Source organism: Elgaria multicarinata, chromosome 5 (genome assembly GCF_023053635.1).
Source record: "Elgaria multicarinata webbii isolate HBS135686 ecotype San Diego chromosome 5, rElgMul1.1.pri, whole genome shotgun sequence".
NCBI classification, from domain to species: domain Eukaryota; kingdom Metazoa; phylum Chordata; class Lepidosauria; order Squamata; family Anguidae; genus Elgaria; species Elgaria multicarinata.
The window spans coordinates 58,173,365-58,193,925 of NC_086175.1; the positions used below are offsets into that span (position 1 = coordinate 58,173,365).

Below are 20,561 nucleotides of genomic sequence, written 5' to 3' on the forward strand. Positions count from 1 at the left end.
TTTACTATCACCATCACCACTCATGAAGCATTAAAAAATTATAGCAATGGGGTTTTAATAGAAAAAGACAAGTCCTTGCCAAAGTTTTTCACAATCAACTGCTGCAATCATAGATTGCTGAACCTGTATACGCAAGCTTACAGCCATCACTAATTATGAATTATAATGTTATGGTTAAAAGAAAGCTTGCAAAACAACAGGGAGTGGAAATGAATAAATGAACATGATTCTCAGACAGGAGAAACTAACAAGTTTTTCTGGCACTCCTCACTAAACTGCCAAAACCCAAGAGGGTTGTTTTTTTTAAAAAAAAAAATCTTCCATGTCTGATGTGAACCACAGGTAAAAGGGAATTTCTATTATTTTTTCCAACGTGTTGCCATGTATGATCTCATATATAAGTCTTCAACTTGTGCTTTGCAAGTCAAACATTATTTCTACAGTATTCAAAAACTATTTATGCGACTAAGAATCTTGACACTTTTAGTTTACTAATCTCTCAAATATTGCTTATGGTAAGAAATTTAGAATGATTCAATCCAGGAGGTTTTATTGAGATAAATGTATCCAAATGTCAAAAGGAATTCAGTAAGTGGAATGCAACAGTTTAGCCTGAGCCAAAACAAACAGCAAACCATATTAAAATTACTTATGAACAAAACTGTCAAACACACAAGTTAAAGGTGGAACATAATTGATACAATATATTCTCCATTGCTCTATGGTAAAGGAACAAAACAAAAAAGATAAACATTAAATTAAATAAATAAAATGACTTATCATGTCCTCTTGACATGGGATAGACTTGCTGTGCAAGATAGGCGATGCCATATAACAGCTTTTTCAAAATATGAATAGTAGGAGATAATGTGCTCCAGTAATAATATGGGGAAGAGCTTGCAAGCTTGAAATAAGGAAATTGCAGAAAGGAACAGAAACAATTCACAAAATGGCAGGATATCATTGAAGGGAAAGAGAGGGGAGCACAACCTCACTGGAACATGATGTGTGTGTTTTTCAAGTGCCACATAAGCGTTCCCATACTTTGCCTATGGGGCAGTATAGAAATGTAATGAATGTAATAAATGTAATAAATACTTCAGCAGAACAGTACTGGAGGATCCAATCTCTAAAGTAATAAAGTAATAATACTTTATAATACGTTCAAAATGGGACATACATAGGCATGCAGAAATGCACCACTCTCCACCAGTGAGGGAGGAAGCAGCAGCCAGGCACCTCTCCACCGTGCCTGGGTCCAGCTCCAGCTCAGAGCCCCCTCCCTCCTGCTACCAACTGTCTCTGCAGAGGCCACCAGTGAGGGAGGAAGCAGCAGCCAGGCACCTCTCCACCGTGCCTGGGTCCCGCTCCAGCTGAGAGCCCCCTCCCTCCTGCTGTCACCTGTAACTGCTGAACTTTCCAACTAAGATTGTAGTGCCTGAATTTGCTTTCCTTTCCCTCCTCCTCCTCCTCCTCCCTCCCAATCCCCTTTCCTTTTGTGTCATGTCTTTTAGATTGTAAGCCTGTGGGCAGGGACTGTCAAGAAATACTTTTGTAAGCCGCCATGAGAGCCTTTTTTGGCTGAATGGCGGCATAAAAATCCATATATATATATATATATATATATATATATATATAGGAGCCCAAGATACTTACACAACTATAGTTTACACAGCTGCCCCAAACTCTAATGAGCATGCTACCTGAGAGAAGAACTGCACTCTCTTGATTACAGAATGTTACTTTCTCAGCAGTGGGAAAATGCAATTTCGCAGAACGAGTGCTTTCTTAAGGCAAAACTGAATACATTGCAACAGAACGTGTAACACTTCTGCCATCAACCATGGGCCCGAGGGCCAATGGGAGACTGCACATCTTGCATCCCAGCGATAACATTAAAGCAAGTGGGAAACTAACTCGGTTTCTCCTATTGGTCAGACAAAACACTCAGCTCCAGCTGCTTGCACTGTAGAAGCAAATGTAAAGAGCACTCTTGCCCCATCCATCAGCTAAAGGAACAGGCATCTCCAACGATTTTTCAATGCAAGAGCACCAGCAAGGGAAAATCAGCCTGGGCTAACCAGGATATAAATTCTGGCTTATAGCTTTCCTCTTTGCTCTGGCCTTGAAAATCCACTTTTTCTACCCCCACCCCCATCCTGGCCTGTCATGTTCATGCCTGTTCCCTCTGGCATTCACACATGCTGGCAAGCTGACATGAAACACTCACATCAGTGAGACTTCTTTTATTGAGGAAATCACACGGTAGACAAGCTTAATTGTTACAGAGTCTCCAAAACACACTTAAAGCTGAACGATGGTTAGAAAGCTTTAAGCTCTTTTTTCCAAAACAATCCTTAAGGCAAACACTCGGAGAGGGGGTGGGGTAAATAGGGTATACCAGTTACTGCTTTGAGCTTCTCCAGACACTGCATACACTGGCACCTCAAAGGAACATAGCCAATCTCCTAAAACAAAGTCCCAGGAAAGGTTGCTCTGAGCCACCAGAGCTGGGCAGAGAGATCTGTCACGCACTTGTCAATCTCAGCCTACCGCTACCGAGCTGACCCCGTTACCATGACTTCAGGAAAGGTTAAGCCTCAGGCCCAGGAGTCCCATCCTTCTGCTAAGGACTGGGACCTCCCTGCCACCTGAGTCTGAGCACGAACACAGAATCCACAGCATATGCAAGTCCAAGTCTATGAAAAGCCTCACTACTTTTCATAGCATACTAATTAGATATCCAAAGTCCAAATAGCAAAGCGTCCATGTGCAGAGTGCTTTCAAAGTCCCAAGCGGAGATAGAATCCAAAGCAGGAGGCGTTGCGTCAAGAGATGAAACCTATTCAAATCACTTGACAGACAGGTCCTCTGACCTGTAAACCATACCCACGTGCAAAGAGGGCAGGATGTTACAACCCTCTTCAAAGAGTGGCCCCCTTTTTCAAAACACTGAAGTTCCCAGAGAACCAGCCACTTCAAGGCCGAGGCAAAGGAGTGAACCAGTTACTCCCATGAAAACTTCTTACAGAGATAAGCTGGCAAAAAAGCTTGTGAACTGCCCAGAGAGCTTCGGCTATTGGGCGGTATAGAAATGTAATAAATAAATAAATAAATAAATAAAAACATCTGACATTCTCAAACGATTTCGTAATAAATCTAACCACTGGCCTTGTACCTATACCTGACATACGGAAGAAACAGACTTTCCCCCCACCAAAAAACAGCACTAAGAGGGGGGGAAGCGAGGTCAGGTCAGGACATGGACAACGTCATCTGAGTCCTTTGCACACAACCCACGTTGACAGCAGGCTATAACGCCGGAGTGATGAAGCTCCTAGACTGTGTGTTTCTGAAACGACTGTTTTAGGCCCTCCCAGGCTTCCATCCAGGCCTTTTCCTGGTTGATGTCATAGCGCTTACCAAGGAGAGACCCAGATGGAAGTGTGGGTGGGGCTTAAAGTGCACGTTTCAGAAATGCATGCTTTAGGCCTTCCCAGGCTTCTAGCCAGGCCTCTCCTTGGCCGATAAGGCTTGGCCATGATGGCTGGGCCGCCTGTTTCCCTGGTAGATCGCCCCTTGCCCCCCCATAGTACGGACAAGCCTTGTTTTAAAGGCAGTGTCCAGGTTTTTTTTAGTTATCTGGTCAGCCTACCTCTACGTTATATGGGTTGAGTTTTGGTTTGCTGGAAACTCATCCAGCTCATTACTGATTTCTGACAACAATTCAGAGATTGTACAATCTCACTAGGGCCTAATCTACATGGAAACACATTCAGAACATTTCTGGTTTTATTCAATTTTTCATGAAATTGGCTTTGGTCAGACAGCGGCACATGAAGCAAGTAAAGCGGATTATGCACTACCTAAAAAACCCACCTTCACAGGTCAAACTGCATTTTAATCCATCTTACTTTGGAGTTGGGTGGGCAAAGTCCCACAGTCATTAACTGCGTAGATGCTGTTCAGCGAATTAGAGAGGCTTGTTCCCTGCCCCTGTCCATGCTCCCCTGCTCATTTACTGAAAATGCTAAATTAATCCCCTTAGTTTACTCCATACCTCTCCCCTCTCATTCACTATTTGGATATTGTGAAAGGTTAAAAGAGTGGTGGTGCACTATTGTGAGTACTTGAAACAGCGCTACTGTGGTATTGTGAATGGGAGAGCAGACTACTGTGCTATTGTGAATGCTTGTGAATGGGAAATAGTGCTAAGTGGGGAAGGAAGACTGTTTCCAAAAGTGCCCTGGTGTGAATGAGAGAAAAAGAGAATGGGCAGCCCAACCCCTTGACCCAGAAACATCCCCAGGCACACCCAGGATTCCATGTGAAGTGACAGGGGCACACTGCAGCGGAACTGCTTTGGAGCTGAACTTAAGGAAAAACAACACACTAAAATGACACTGCAAAAATGTGCATTTTCCAAAGGGAAACTATGAGGTTGCTGTGGATTGGTGACAGTGTCATCTAACAGGAATGTACCTGATGTCCTCTCCCTCTGCATTAAATCAGCTGTGTAGATTGGGCCTGGGATATTAGGAAAATTATAGATAACTGAATGTCATCAGCATACTAAGGACATTGACATCTAAATGCTCTAACAGACTCCCTCATTATTTTCATAGAGATGTTAAAAACCACAAGACACTGCAATGTGGAACCTCACAGGGTAACTCCCAAGAGGCAGAATAACACCAGATTGTGGGAATGGTCCAGCTGCAACACAATGCTTTCTATTCCCAATTTTGCCTGTGGCCTAGAAAAATACCATGGCTGATAGTACTGAAAACTGCTGAGACATCCAGGAGAATTAAGAAAGACACCATCCCCAAGTATATCTGCTGGCAATGGTCATCTACCAACATGGCATTTTCTGTTTCTGTTTCAAGACCAAGCCTGAAAACTGACTAAAAGCAGATCTAGAAGTAGTCATCCAAGGTTAATGTGGTAAAAGTATGCTTCCAATGGGTGAAGTAAATGATCAGGAAATATCAGTTTACAAACTCTTAAATTAGACAATTCCTTACTATACCTCTCTGTGATTTACATTTTGACTGAAATGTAACTAAACATAATCAAAATCTCAAACTGAAATATCGGAAAAGCCAAACAAACATTTAAAAACATTTAAAAGTAGATATGACAAGTCAGGAACATTCTCAAATCTAATTTCAACAGCAGCTATATGACTCATCAAACGAATCATTGGTTTATTTATTTCTATCTGATTGGTATACTCTGATGACCCTCCAGCCAATAATTATATCTCAAAAATGCTATTTAATGAACACAGTGATCCTTACATGCTTACTTGAAAGTAAATTTTAATGAAATTGAAGTAGATTTATTCTACTTAGATGAGTTTAGAATCAGGATTCATACTTACCTAAAGCCACTCATGTCAACCATACACCAAGGCATCTTCAATACTGCTTGTAAAGGGTATGTTTTCAACTCAAACATACATACATTCTGTTCTTTCTCTTCTGTTTCCTTACTTTACTTATTCACAATTTTGTGTCAATTTTTTAACCTAGTGCATCACCTAAATTAATCTCCATCTTTGCTAATATAAGAATTGCCATGTTTCTCTGTGCTCCTGCTGTATGCTGACTCAGAAACCTGTGTTTTAAGCCAGAGACAAGGGGCAGATCAGAGTTACAACTGGACTTCGTGTTTTTAGAAATTAAGATTAAACACTATGTTGCTCTCTTCCAAAATGCATTGCTAGTTGTAATTTGATTCCTGCAACAGTTTGCAGCGATTAATTCATTCAGTCTACTATTTCCATTTTGAGACTGGGTCTATCTAAACTGCAGACCTCATGAATACCACATTGGGACAAATTTTGGGAATTTTCTGTTTCTTCACTCATCCTCTGCTTTTTGTACCATCTAGTCTGATGAAGAATTCTAGAAAACTCAAAAGCTTGCACATATTTTTGGAAATTCCGTTGGTTCTAATAAAAACAGGTATTGCCAAACTGTGGATTTGGGATCCCCCCACCCCACAGACCAGCACGCTTACCTTTACTTTTTTTTTTTTTTTACTTCTCCAACTATTTCCCTGAGGATGGAGTATTTCTCTTTCTCACCAGTACAGTTTTCTCCTCTCATCACTCCTTGCCCTGGGGAGTGTGTGTGTGTGTGTGTTTGCTTTTTTTAAAGAATAATCTAACATCTGTGTAAAATTGTAACATTAATGAACAGTGAAGAAGGAAACAGACAGCCCACACATTTTTCCAAACCCATCTGAGTATCAACTTCTTCCATAGGCTATGAAAAGGAATAGGAACTGACAGGAATTTGTCAGCTGAAATGTAGAATACAAACTGCAGATGTCTAAGATGGTGAGATCTTAATATTCCTTTGAAGTATGCCATGTCTACATAGAAGATGACAAGGGAGCAGCTGATCTTGTGTACAGGGACTGAGAACTCTGCTGAATTATCAAAGTGGCATATTAGCTCAAAACCCGCACAAGTGTTACAAACTTTCATTGGAACAGGCCCCAGTTGAAGACTTCACTGTATGTTATTAGTATTGCCCCACAATTCTCACATCACTGCAGTGAGAACAACGTGCAGAACTAAAATATTTCTGAACAGTCATCTAGTACCCTTTGCATAGACCTTATTGCAATGAATGCGAGATGGCAAAAGCACAGACACTGATTCTCTCAGATATCTTTTCATTTCAATTGGAATCGTTTGTAAAATTGGAATTTCTTGTAAATTGTGTCTGTAATTATTATTGATTATCAGTGTTTATTTAAGGAATCAATATTGATTGTATGATTATATATATATATATATATATATATATATATATATATATTAAAAAATAATGCATTTCAAAAGATGTTCAAAATACTTTGGACATTTTAGCATGTAACAAGTTATTAAATTCCCCTTCCATCCATCTCTTTCTCGCTCTCTTTTGTTCCCTCCCTTCCAAACAGGAAAAGGAAAGACACATGCCACACACTGTAAATTGAAAAATCTATTTAGGGAGCTATCACGCTTTATTCCATGTTTCAAACAGAACTCACAGACGTCTGCTTTTACAATGTATATATTCAGAACTAGAAATGTATGAATAAATAGATTAAGGAATTGGCAAATAATAAAATAGCACTTCGTATCTCAGTTCACTCTGCTGTACTATCACACAAACTGTCCACATTTTAAAAAAATATATTTAATATAATACATTTCAGATGGGAGCATAAACACATCTTTTTTTCAAACAAAAACTTAAAGGATCTTTTACCCACAAAGTAAGCCTTTTTTTCCTAAAAGAGAACAAGAACTTAAACGCAACTAAGCTATTTAGAAGTGGACTTCCTTTTCTAACCTTTATTTTTATTTTTAATCAAATAAACATATGAAAAGTTACTCTTCCTATAGAGATAGCACAAGTTATTTGAACAATAAGATTTAAGACGTTCTTTTTAAAATCACAGTAAAACGAGGATATCGTAAAACATCTGAGTAAGTTTACTGATCAAAGCAGGGGTGGGCGGAAGGCAGCTACAATATTCCAGGGCAAGTTCTGCCTTTGCAGAGGAATCGCTTGTTTTAATATGTTACTTATTACTTCACAAACACAGATGGAACTGCTTTCCATTTTAAGACTTCAGTGAAAAGTCTCTCACTTTTAACACGTCGTTTTTATGTCGTGATACAGTCAGCCAAAGGCTCTTGTTGCCAAACATCTGTGTTCTACATTATGCAAGTTACAACACGGTTGCAGATATAAGCCAAAAAGGGGTTTTTTTAAACAAGAAAAGACATACCTCTTCTCCCATTGTGAAGTAAAGCTGTCTTTCTAGAGATTATAGTAAGCGTTCAAGAGCAGCACCAGGAGTCCTCCCACTTCCTTGTAAGTGCTGAGCTCACTGACTCTGGGAGACCAAGCCTAAATTGAGTCACACTTTAAGGCCAATATGAGCTATGAGGAAACAAAGCTAGCATTTGTTTATTTCACAGGAAACCTGGAACTTCTAGCAGTTTGGGCTACATCGGGGTAGTGGTTTTCTCTCTCTCCCAGAGAGAAAAACTAGGCTTCTTCTGACCACACATACAGAGTACTGGAAAAGACAACATGGGCACAGAAGAACATGATTTTTTCTGGATAACTCAGAGAGAAAAATACTTTTAAATTAAGATATTCAGAAATAAATCTTTAATAGAATTCCTTATTTTTTAATAAGAAATGTAATCATAGAACAAAATAAAATATATCTTTGTTCCTTGACTTTCCTTTCCTTTGCACAGTGAACAACAATTATTTTCTGCAGAGTGACTCAGAAGGCTCAAGAATGTAGATTACAAGCTTTAATTAAGTAAGCTATATTACAGATGAGATGACAGAAGTGGCTTCTGTAGTGCTACGTTTGCAGAAAAACTATATGTGGGTATCAATGTATGTATAATGTACTAAAGGTAAATATTACAAACACAAATTTATAAAGATTAAACTGATTGAAAACAATGTTTAAATATAGGTAATAATGATGTGGTAGGTGCTAACAATTATGTTTATGTCCCAAGAAAGGGAACACTCAACTTTTAATAAACAAAAATAATGACAACCCTCAGCACCAAAATGCTCAGCTCAAAACCATGCAGTTGAACAGGTTCAGATTTGACTCACACAATGGAAGATGCCACCCACACTGAGTCACCAAGCCCAGTTTCCTGAGAGATGTGTTTCAATTTAAGCCACAGATGGAATGCACTATTGGAAACACTGAAGTATAGGCTTCCAGTTTTCCAGCAGCTTAAACTTAAAAATAACTTTACAATACATTTTCAGACGCCAGTTGGTAGAGTCCCAGCTTTGGAGTTAGCACACCTGAATTCAGATCTACCTAGAAATTAGTCTATCAGCTACTGTTCCCCTTTTGCAGGCTAGACTAACTATGGGGTATGTATGTTGTATGATGGCAAATTGCTTCCCCACCACCACCCACCACCATCAAAAGTATAATGCACACTAAGCAGCACAGTCATATTTTATTTTGTTTTTAGAGGAGCAAGAGCATAAGAAACTGGATGGCATTGGGATGTGGACATTTAGCTCATCTGGAATGATTAATTATAGAATGAATAATGGTGGCTGGATGTGCAAGTAATGGATGGAGCCAGGGATATGCACAGTCAATAAACAACATGGGACAAGGATAGCTAGTGAACCACCTTCCCCTATATACCCCCAGCCGACCTTTAAGATCTTCAGAGAAGGACTTGCTGGTCATTCCACAACCAACACAACGTTGCCATGTATTGTATCAATATTGGGCTTTCTCATGGGCAATGCCCACCCTCCAAAAAACCCTCCTCCGTGCAGTTTGGGAGGCAAAAATTTGGAATGTTTCAAACATCTGAAAACGCACTTGTTCACCCAGGCCTTCTCTGATTTGTAAATAGTTCCAATTAATTATATGCTGCTCCATCGTACTGTTCTTTAGATTGTTTTGTATTATTATAGTGTGAAATTGTTTTTAACAGTGTATTTTAAATGTATTTGTATTGTTACTGTAACTGAAATAGTTTCTAATAGTGTATATAAATGTTTAATATTTATATATGAACTGCTTACGGAACAATCCTATGTTACCTAGACAGCATCGGGGTGTGTGTGGGTGCTTAGGATTGCTCGGTTTCCAGGCTCCAAGATCAAAGACAGGGCTCCAAGCTGGGAGCCAGGAAACCACACTCCCCACCCCTTTCCTCTTGTAGCTGGCCTGGAGAGAACCGTGGCAGCTACCGCTCCACACTCGCAAAATAGAACATGGAGATGGAGGAAAGGAGGCGATCCCAGGAATGGGTAGTGACTGGGGATGTGGGTCAACAGGTATCCACAGCTGCCCCCAGCCTCTTTCCCTCCCTCTCCCCCAAGCCTCCGCTAGACAGGTGAAAGTATTCAGCTTCTGCACTGAATACTTTTAAGCCTACGAGTTCGGAGGCTAACGAGTAGCCAGGGCGCATCCCATGGGATTCCACCCATAGACCATTTTTATTCTAAGTGGTATTTGAGTATAACTAACAAAGAAATAAATGGTTGTTTCCAGATGATACTTTTATTGTGCTATATTGCTCACACCATTCATAGAATTTTACAGGAGATCCAGACAATGACAACTTCCACCTGTAACCCTCCCGTGTTTTCTTACTTGTTTCGTCTCACTTTTTCTTCCATCTTTTCCCCCACCCCAAAAAACAAATAAAAAAATAAAAAATTGAAGAGGCAAAGATGGAATAGCTGAAGTGTGTTTGGATTAGTAGTGCTAGGAGCCCTTTGTCTGGAAGCACCCCAGAAGGTGGGATTACATGTGTAGCACAACCCGTTATGAAACACGCCTCCAGATCAAGTGAGACAATATGATTGTATTGGAAGCTTATACTTGCTCATCAATCCTAACTCCTGCAACATCTGCCATCTCCAAGGAACATTTTGAACAGAGGCTGAGAATATTCTGAATTGGCTAGAAGTTATCAATGCCAATGTAAAGGCCATCTTTTCAGAACACCTAGTCTTTGGCCCTCACGATTTAAAACAGAATATAGTTACTGTGCCAACCGAATCTGCTTTTTCTCTAAAACGGAGCAGGGGGCCAACCTATGGGCCTCCAGATGTTTTGGTTTACAACTCCCATCAGCCCTAGCCAGCATAGTCATTGATGAGAGATGACTGGAACTGTAGGCCAGAACATTTGGAAGGCCACAAGTTGTCCACCCCTGGTTTAAACTAATGTGTAAAGTTGTTAATAGTATCCCGAGTCCTGCTAGGTCTACCTAGCCCAGCATTCTGTTTACAGTGAACAACCAGATGCTCACAAGCAGGACAAGAGTGCAATAGCACCTTCCTGCTCATGTTCCCTAGGGAGGCATACTGCTTTGGATACTGGAGATATTTGGCCATCATGATATTGTCAGCCTTTTTCTCCATGAATTTGTCTAATCTCATTTTAAAGCCATCATAGTTGATAGCCCTACTCTATATCTTATCAGGCTCCTGTTGTGATTCTAAACCCTCCAGCCAAGATGATAGGCAATAAAGAGTTCTGCCCTGCAAAGCTTTATTCAGTAAATAGACATCTCTTCACACTAGAAGGATGAATGCTAGGAGCTATCCTCTAAGCTTAATTAGCCTAACAAAGCAAGGCAGTTGCCTGTCAACTAAATGGACAGCATCCTGCAGTGCAGGACAGGCTTATATCAAACTCCTCCCTCAGGACAGGTCTTCATGATGTAACCTCTGGTGAGTGGCTAACCTAGCAAACTGCCTCCCATCTTCCTCAACTCTGACTGCTTGATGCTGCAAGGGACTCTGGGATCTGTCAATTCCAATATTCCCTCCTCCCTGACTAAGACTGAGTTCCCACAGGCCGGGACGATGATCTCTGAGCCTGGGCCTCCTGTCAATAAGCTCCTAGGAAGAGTCCTCCTTGACACCTGGAGAGTCTTGGAGAGTTTCCTCCCCTGCTTCCTGTCTTGGCTGGTCTGTTTCTTCAGTCTCTGAGACCAATTCGGGATACATACCAAGGAGACTGATCCTGATCCTGAAAACCCCATACCATAATTTGCTACCATCGTGCAAAGGAGTGTGACTGTACAACCAACCTTACCCTTCCTCAACCTGGCATGGTCCAAATGTGTTGAAATACAACTCCCATCATCCCCAGACAGCATGATGGCTGGGGATGGTGGAAGCTGAAGTCAAATGCATCAGAGCAGCAGCAGATTGGAAAAGATTTCTACAGACATCCTTTAAGAGAGTATGCAGGTGTTTGTTTAAACTAAGAACCAGCCCTGACTCCTGTTTGCAACATAATCCTAGGGATAACTGTTTGTGTTCACTCGCAAGTAATCTACTACCCTTCCAACTCTCTGGTCTAAAGAAGTCTTTAAAAAAATGCAGTGGTTTGGAAAATCAGCTTTGCTCAAAAGGGTACAATGATTTCTTAGAAAAGGAAATTCTAGGAAGAGTTGTTTGCTTTCCAAGCGTCATCATCATCTAAGGTACCTTCCGGGATACTGTTTGTATAGTTAGAGAAAACAGACCTTTTACTGAGAGTGCTTGTACAGTTTTCAAGTCAGAGAGGGAAATATAACCCCCAATTTTAAGCTATTACGCATCATCTTTCTTCTAAATAGAAATTGATTTTATTGATCTTGTCTTAAGATGTGCAAGAAATGACATACTTAATATACCATAAATAGTGCTGTTAGAAAATCACACAAACTCTAGGAAGCATCAAGTGGCTCTTAAGTGCATATGAAGTTTCAGGACTGATGTGAATTTAATATTATTAAAAAGGGGGTTGTGAAAGAAAGTGAACACTGGAAACTAATAGAGACAATGGCTAAAATGGAGATATACAAGGAAAAGGTCACTGACAAAACAGAAACAGCACTAAAGGCAACTCACTGAAATTGTCATTATTGATTCAGAAAACTGAAAACACAATAACAAAAACTACTTTAGCTACTACAATTTTGTCGGTCTCAATCCTAGACAAACCTCCATATGTGCAAACATTTAATAGGAAACACAATTATTTTCTCCTTCTCATCCAAGTTCTTGTGTGTCTAAAGTAATTGCTTGAGTCACCTGGATCTCCTTTAGAGGATCTGGAAAGCGTACTTCAAATAATGAGTGCATTTGGACCCATGCCCCAAAGACCAGCCCCATTGAGCTTAATTAGCTTAGCCAAAATTATTAGTGACTATCAGAGGGAGGTTTAGGGTTTCATAATATGCTGTGGTTTGTTGCTTTTGAGGAAAATAACTTTGGACAAAAGGAGATTCAGCTAATCTTCCCATTTTAGGGGAAATAGTTGAATGTGAGGTAGTTGAGCAACTCCAGACATTCTTAAGTGATACATCTCTATCAAAGCAATTTAAATCTTCTTTCTGATCTCATTTTGAAATTGGGATGGTTCTGGTAGCTCTGAGGCATTTGACACAATGGATCACATTAGGCTGTATGGAACATCTATTTGTTGTATTGCAAAGGGTGCACCAGTTTTTCCGCTAATTTTTGTCTGATATGATCCAGAGGGTAATCACTGGGAAATACTGTCTCAGTATCATGTGAATTGATGTGTATGTGCTCTTCAGGAATCAGACATATCACATCTTTATAAAGCCACCTAGAGACATCATCCAGAGCCCTGAAGCTGGGTGCCATAATTCCATGAACTGAGCAGGTAGGAGCTGCTTCCACAATAATAACTCAGCACTTAAGTAGATAGATTGATGTTAGGTACAGATAAGATGAAAGTAATGTTGGTGGTGAATTATGATGGTCTAGAGAGACTTGGCTGGCTAGAAATAGATGTAGCTATTGTTTCAACATCTAATCATGTTTAGCGCCTGTTGATTGGGTGCAACTGCACAGGAGCTTGTTTCAAGAGCCATTTAGAGTTACTGCCAAAAGTACTTTTAATTATCCGCTCTAATTCCGAAAGCTCTTTTTGTAGATATGGCTGATATTGTTTTGCTGATCCATGCCACTAATTTTCACATTTAGAAGTGTAATGCACTCTATGTCAGGCTGCCTTGAAGATGACTCAGAAGTTTCAGCTGATACAGAATGCAGTTGCACAGTGGACAATTGAGTACATATAAAGGCTGTTTCGCAGCAACTGTGTTTGCTAACTGTTTTCATCTGGGCCCAAGTCAAGGTATGGGTCAACTCTTAAAGCCTATATAGATGGACTCACATACCACATTTTCCAGTCTTAGACCAAGTGTCAAGTCCTCAAGCCCTGCTAACTATTCCATTGCTGCACAAGAGCAGGGCCTTTTCAAGTGTTGGCACCAAAATATGGAATATCCTGCCTATAGAGGCAAGGAAGTCTTCATCTTTGCAGAGTTATTGCAAAGGTTAGAAAACATCTTTATTTTAATCTGCATTTATTGAGTCGATTTGTTCAGTTATTAGTTGTTTTATCTTCATTTTAATGGTGATGTTTTGTTTTATCCTATATTCATGATTTTAGTTTTTGTTTCCTAATTTGAGCTTTTGGGGAAAGTGGCTAATAAATATATTTAAATAAAGTGCAATGCGGGACAGCTGCTAAACAATGAAAGCAGTCCCCCCCCCCTCCATTTTTCCCATGTAATTTTGACACTTGTTTCCTCTGACATTAAGTTATGTCAGGTACCTACTATTATTTTCTCTATTTTCTCATGTTAGTACATGTTTATATTATTTATTTATTTATTACATTTATATACCGCCCCACAGCCGAAGCTCTCTGGGTGGTTCACAAAAGTTAAAACAGTAAACATTAAAAAGTATACAAAATTTAAAAACCATCAGAAACATAAAAATAACAGTATAAAAACAACAGTTCAGAATATATTATTAGAGGGTGCTTATGTACCAGTTTAATGCATGAAACTTTACCAAAGCAAAGTATTCCTGATGTTGAGCATTTTATAAGATCAGTACGTCAGTACAAAACCAGACATGCGTTCTCCCTTTCCCACAACTCTTTTAAAAAGGAGAGTTGTTGGATTATCTTTTTTAAAAAAAGACATTTGTTTTATTTTCCAATACTATAATTGAATGTGACATCTGCTTTCTGAAGGAATTCCTGCACAAGCATTTCCCCCCCTAAAAGTTAGGGAAATTGGGGGAACAGAGAGATGTATGTAAGATGACAAACTTAAGACAACCACCTCTTTAAAAGATGACGAAAAGCAACCCATAAACATTTGATTATATGCATTTGAGGTTGCTTAAAGAAAACAAAAGAGGGTGTTCCATTTCTCTCTGGTCAACATCCAGACTACCCAGGAGCAGATCTCCACTCCCTGGAAATTCCCACTGCAAGAAGGGGAGGAGGAAATATCACCTTCCCCTGCATCCCCTCCACTCTGCCCAATAAGCTCCAGAGTCAAAGTACCCTTTGGAACAATTGGGAGGTGGAATGAGGGTCTGTAACGGGAGCCAGTGTGGCGTAGTGGTTAGAGTGTTGGAATAGGACTCAAGCGATCCATGTTATAGTCCCTACTTGGCCATAAAGCTCACTGGGTGATTTTGGGCCAGTCTCAGCCTAACCTACCTTAGAGGGTTGTTGTGAAGATAAAATGGAGAGGTGGAGGAGGACCATGTAAGCTACCTTGGGTCCCTTGCAAGAGGTAAAAAGGCAGGGTATAAATGTAATAATAAAATAATAAACTGGCAAAAATTGTTCTCCTTGCCAGCAAAAGCTTCTGCTGGATCTCAGTTCCTTCCATGAATGAAAGAGCGAGTCTGGATCCAATCTGCCATCTCTATGTTTTCTCCTGAGTTTCTGTGGGTTTGGGTAGATTGTATGTGGAGGAACATTTCAGTGGATTGGAAGGTGGGGTTGGGTAGCAATACTTGTCCAATATTGCACTTGGCATTGTAACACTTTGATTACTATTCGAAATGAAACACCATTATTAACAAAACAAGAATGAGCATTTATGTTGTCTCTAATGTAACACAATAGCTTTGTTCATATGTTTTAAATGGACAGCTTAAAAACTACGTTCTCTATATGTAAGCCTCTTGAACAGATTTTAGCACACCTACATTGCTACTTCTTAAAAAATCACCACACAGGAAACTCTCATCAGCATACTTTTGATCTTATTCCCACACAGTAAATGGGTTAAGCGCATTCTGCATGTAAACTTATCAATAGCAGTTTAAGACTCACAACCTCGATAATTTGAGAGAAAGACTGAGACCAACCACTTCAGTGGCATTATTTTTAAAAAATTAAAATAGCACTTTCACATAACTGTGTAGCTTGCTAGGTAAGGTCAAAACGTCATTGACCTCAAGGTTTGCTCAGACTGAGTTGATAAAATTGACAAAGCAAAGTACTGTGCTTTTGATATGAAAATCTAATATGCAAAACTCAACAATCAAAACAGTGAAATTATTTCTGAGACTGAGAGGCACGTAAGTGGCACCACAGCATGGCAAAGGTGATGCTTACTCAGGAAAATAACTTTACCCAGATTTTTAACTGCAGCTGGTTAAGGACCAGCAATTCCTGATTATATTACTTTTGCTGACTGCCAGCTGGAACACAGGATCAGGAAGAATGTACTTAAGGGTTTATAAGCAAGTGCATCATTCTCCTTTGCTGATAAACTACTTAGCACATTGTGCCTCAGTTCCAAGCAGTCAAGATGTCTTCCTCAAGGCTTTCAGCAGTAAGTACTAGATGGCATATCAGCAAAGAGATCAAACTATTTCCTCATTAACCACATGGTATCTGCCTGAGGAAAGGGAAGAGCTGGAAGGAAACGTTTCAACTGTAGCCAAGGTAACAATATACCAGGCTATGACCATAGTGCTACCTCCTATTATACCTACATTTCAAGTTCTTTATTCCTTTATATATTTTCTCATAAATCACACCATCTTTCTCTACACAGCTGAATATAGGACACTTTGCTCTACAATTTCCATCAGTTTTAATAAGTTAATTTCCCTTCTTCAAATCACTCCAAGTGCCAGATATTTCCCATCTCTTCATATATAAGTATACAATACCTATAAGCAATATTACTTTTTAACTCTTCAAATATGTTAACTTTACACAATTGGATAGTGTAAGTTGCATAAAATACCACTTTGTATATAATGATTTGTGGTATTTTATCAAGGTAACATTAAGCAGTAAAACCTGCTATATTGCATGATGTGTGGCATAATATGAGAGGGACAGAGACAGGATGCACTGCACAGAACCCACTTTGGAAACATGGCCTCCACAGATATATAGATCAGTGGTATTCACTTATGGTGTCCAACATAAAGGAAACAACAACTTCATGAATTAAAACTACAAAAATTGCTTGAAAAAATACACTTGCTCACTATTACCATGTCCCACAATAATATTAGCATAATCCTCAGGCAGACATTGAAAGATTGTTCCCTCAACTACAGTTAGTGAGGCCAAAAGGAACAGGTGTGCATGCAGGAATTAATCACTGACGTGATATATCTTTCTTCCAAGCAATTACAATGATCAATTACATCCGTTAACCAGTGTTCATTTTTTTGACCTTGGCACAACAGAGAACAAAACCCAACAGCCGAACTTGGGGGAGAAACCAAGCAAATTTTTACATATATGAGGAATTGTTACAAACTGTACCTTTTCAACTGGTGGAAAGTCATTATCTACTTCTATTGATCTTGGGCGTAGCTTTATAGGTTTGTCCTTGAAGATGTCACCAAAGCCAATCCCCTTAATCTTTTTGGGTTGGATTGTTGCTGCTCCATTGGCTCCTTCTGATTTCGTGCTACTTGAGTCACCACCATCACTTTCAGAGCCTGTAGCATCTCTTAAACCTGCCAGAGGGAAAAAAGAGAAAGAAACCTAAGACTTAAAATTGGCAATGATTTTTATAACAGTAAGGAAAGGAAAGCAAAGTAACACCTCATTCACCAGATTTGTATAGTATATCTGATTCTTCTATACTGGGAATCTGAAAAATCACATTGTTTCAGCAAAACTGACTGCAGAACAATCAGTATCTGATGTATTGAGATTATAAAGAATGTATAAGGGCAAGCAGCTATCCCATTAAATAAATAAACACACAAACAACAACTAACTCTAAATTATATCCCCAGACCTTTGCAATGGTGGAATATCGGGATTCTATGGCACTTCTAATCTTGACTCCATCCAAAACTACATTTCTAGAACTATAGTATTAGTATTTTAGACAACCAAAATAGTAGGGGTTGCTAGAGGAAATGAGGGTCCACTTGTGCATTTGTAAATATTGGTCCAAATCGGGTTGTACGCCTGAAGAAAGAGTTTCAAAAGTTTCTTTTACAGAGAAGTGTCAAACCAACTCAGACAATTTTTCTAACAGATTCTAACTGATCACATAGGCTAGTGGTATTGATTTAATTTCATGGCTTCTTGATCAATTTGTTGGACTATTGCAAAATAGTGCATGATGTATTTACTGAGCATGATTTGTGCCTTCTGGCCAATGCCAGAATAGATCTGAAAGCATAGCTCTGAAAGTTATTTAGGAGACAAGACAAATCTGAATGCCCACCTATTTATCTGTGACAATTGGAAAACTAAGAGCAATATGCATTACTTACTTACCTGTCCAATAACTGAGTGTGTGGGATATGTTGCTCCTCCTTTTACTGAAAAGCCATGACTTATTGTCAAACAAGCAAAATAGACGGGATTTTTTACCTGGAAAGCTTGAGATGCTTGCTTTAGTGCAGGCTAAGTTGCAATTTATTATCATCGACATCCATATGCTTCACTGCCATTTGAATCAATGTATTTAATTAATCACCTTTTATATTTATGACAATTTTTATTTTTTTTTAAAGTTTTGCAATTTCTAAATTTATTTAATTGAAAAGATTTACATCTCGCCTTTCCTACCACTGGGGTCTTAAAGATAGCTTAGATACAAACTTAGACACAAAATTAAGATAATACAAAATAACACAATTAAAATTAAAAATAGGTTAAAACCAAAAACAATTCCTTAATTATATCCCACCAAAACCTGGGGAGAATAGGATAGTTTTCACACAATGCTTAAAGGGCAAAGGGGAGAACACAAGTTAAATATATACTAAAGGTCGGAATTCTGTAATGGTGACACTACAGCAAAAAGGTCACCCTCCTAACCTCCAAAGGTGGAATCTCAGTTGACATCTCATTACATGGGCAGGTTCATGCAGGAGGAAGCAGTTCTTCTGTTCTGGCTCATAGTTGAAACAAATGAACGTACTTCGGTAGAAGTTACTTTTTCATACTAAGCTCCAACAGTATTACCTTGCTTCATACTGTTATCCCAGCTCCAGAAGAAGGGACTACTCAAGTTCCAAGAAATAACTTTTGCAATGATAATCAGAAAATCAATGAACTACCAAGTCAGCTACCATACCAATCCTACTGAAAAGGTACTTACTTGCACTTAATCCATATATATTGAGCCTTTGATATGTATGACTCACATCAAACGAGTTATGCAATCAAAATGATACATTATTTAAGGGAGAAATAGAAAGTTAAATAGTAGTTAATTAAATATGCAATCAAATGCACTGTGTAACATTATCTCTGCCAACACATTTAATTACTTTCCTCTCTAACTGAGGCAATCTTGTTATAAAGAGCACATCCTTAGGCAGGAATAAAATAAATCAAGATAGACAACCTGATTGGCTTTACTAGCCTCATTGAAATAAGCTACCCTCTAAGTTAATATAAAGCTGTTTTTCAAATATACCAAATATTCATCTGAACAAGCCAACTTAATATATGCTGAATCTTCCCATTTTGATCCAAACTATGTCTTGCCACTAATATATTTTTGGTGGAGGGAAATTTGTCTTGTGATCTTAAATAAAGAAAGTAGTTTCACCTGGGTACCAATTTGGGTGCTTTCCCCTTTCTCTACCATGCCTCCAGCATGATTGCCTTGTGGCATTCTATTGTCTTTCAGAGGAACAATGATGACAGGAGCAAAATGAATTCTGGTCCCGTGAAAACTAGACATAGGACTTTTCTACACCAGGCAACCAATTGCTTGCTATCGAGCTTGGTTACTCACAGATGTTTGAGAGTCCTTTACATATGCCATCAACCTCCACGGTCACACCTGTACTTTGTGTCTATGTCCGCGGCTTTATTTGTAATGGGAGAACTCTTTTAAAATGGTTGTTTGAATTGCTCTATATAATTATGGTATTGCACTACAACCACAGCTATACCAAAGCACCATCTAATGGCTGTATAAATATATAGAACTTGCAGACAAAGAAAACCCTAGAAAAAAGAGAGAAGTGCATGTAAAGAGCCAATCTTAATTCAGTGAAGAATCTGGAAACAGAAGCCCTGGTAAAGTTGTGGGATAAAAAGCCTGGTGTAGAGAAGCCCTAAGTACCATGGGTTGGAAGTTTGGAGCCTCACTAGTTACAGACTTATCACTGGGCTGTTGCTTTTTTTTCTGGTAAAGTACAACAAATTAAGACTGGCTACAATGGAAACAGGAACCCTTCCCTTGTCTGAATGCTATGAGGATGTGTATATTTTGTTCTTAGTTGCTGATACTGACAAAGTTGTTTTTGGAGGAGGAAGATTGGCTGGTATTGATTTAGAACCTGCTTTAGAATTATTGGGATTAAGGTTAAAGTAAAATTTATATTTTGATTTTGCAAAATTAGCTAGATTTTAATTATTTATTATTGCATATATATGTTTTATGTTTTAACACTGTTTCATTTAACAGTTATATGCAATTTAATTTTTATTCTAACTAAAGGCTAATGGTATTTTCCTGTTCACCAAGTATGTGAATTTTAGTAATTTGTGTGTTTCAAATGGAAATCAATTAGGCATCCCTATCAAATCTGATAACTGTAATAAACAGAATGGAAGGGGGAATAAGTTGAGTAAATAATAGATTGAGGAGATTCAAGGGCAACAAGATCAAACAATCTATTCACAATAATAGGAATTTCAAACAAACAATAGTATTTTATAAATACTGAATGATA

At 38.9% G+C, this 20,561-nt stretch overlaps 1 protein-coding gene across 4 annotated transcripts in view; it reads right to left on the reverse strand.

Moving 5' to 3' along the window:
- The window catches only part of SH3KBP1 (SH3 domain containing kinase binding protein 1), a 177,325-nt gene that overhangs the window by 53,155 nt on the left and 103,609 nt on the right, over window positions 1–20,561 (reverse strand). For 3 of the 4 annotated variants that reach the window (XM_063126438.1, XM_063126441.1, XM_063126439.1), the window contains one exon: window positions 17,167–17,363. In XM_063126438.1, coding sequence (XP_062982508.1) covers window positions 17,167–17,363 — 197 coding nt within the window. Of the gene's footprint in view, window positions 1–7,797; window positions 7,902–17,166; window positions 17,364–20,561 lie in introns of those variants that run through there. The other variant, XM_063126440.1, reaches the window with a different exon arrangement.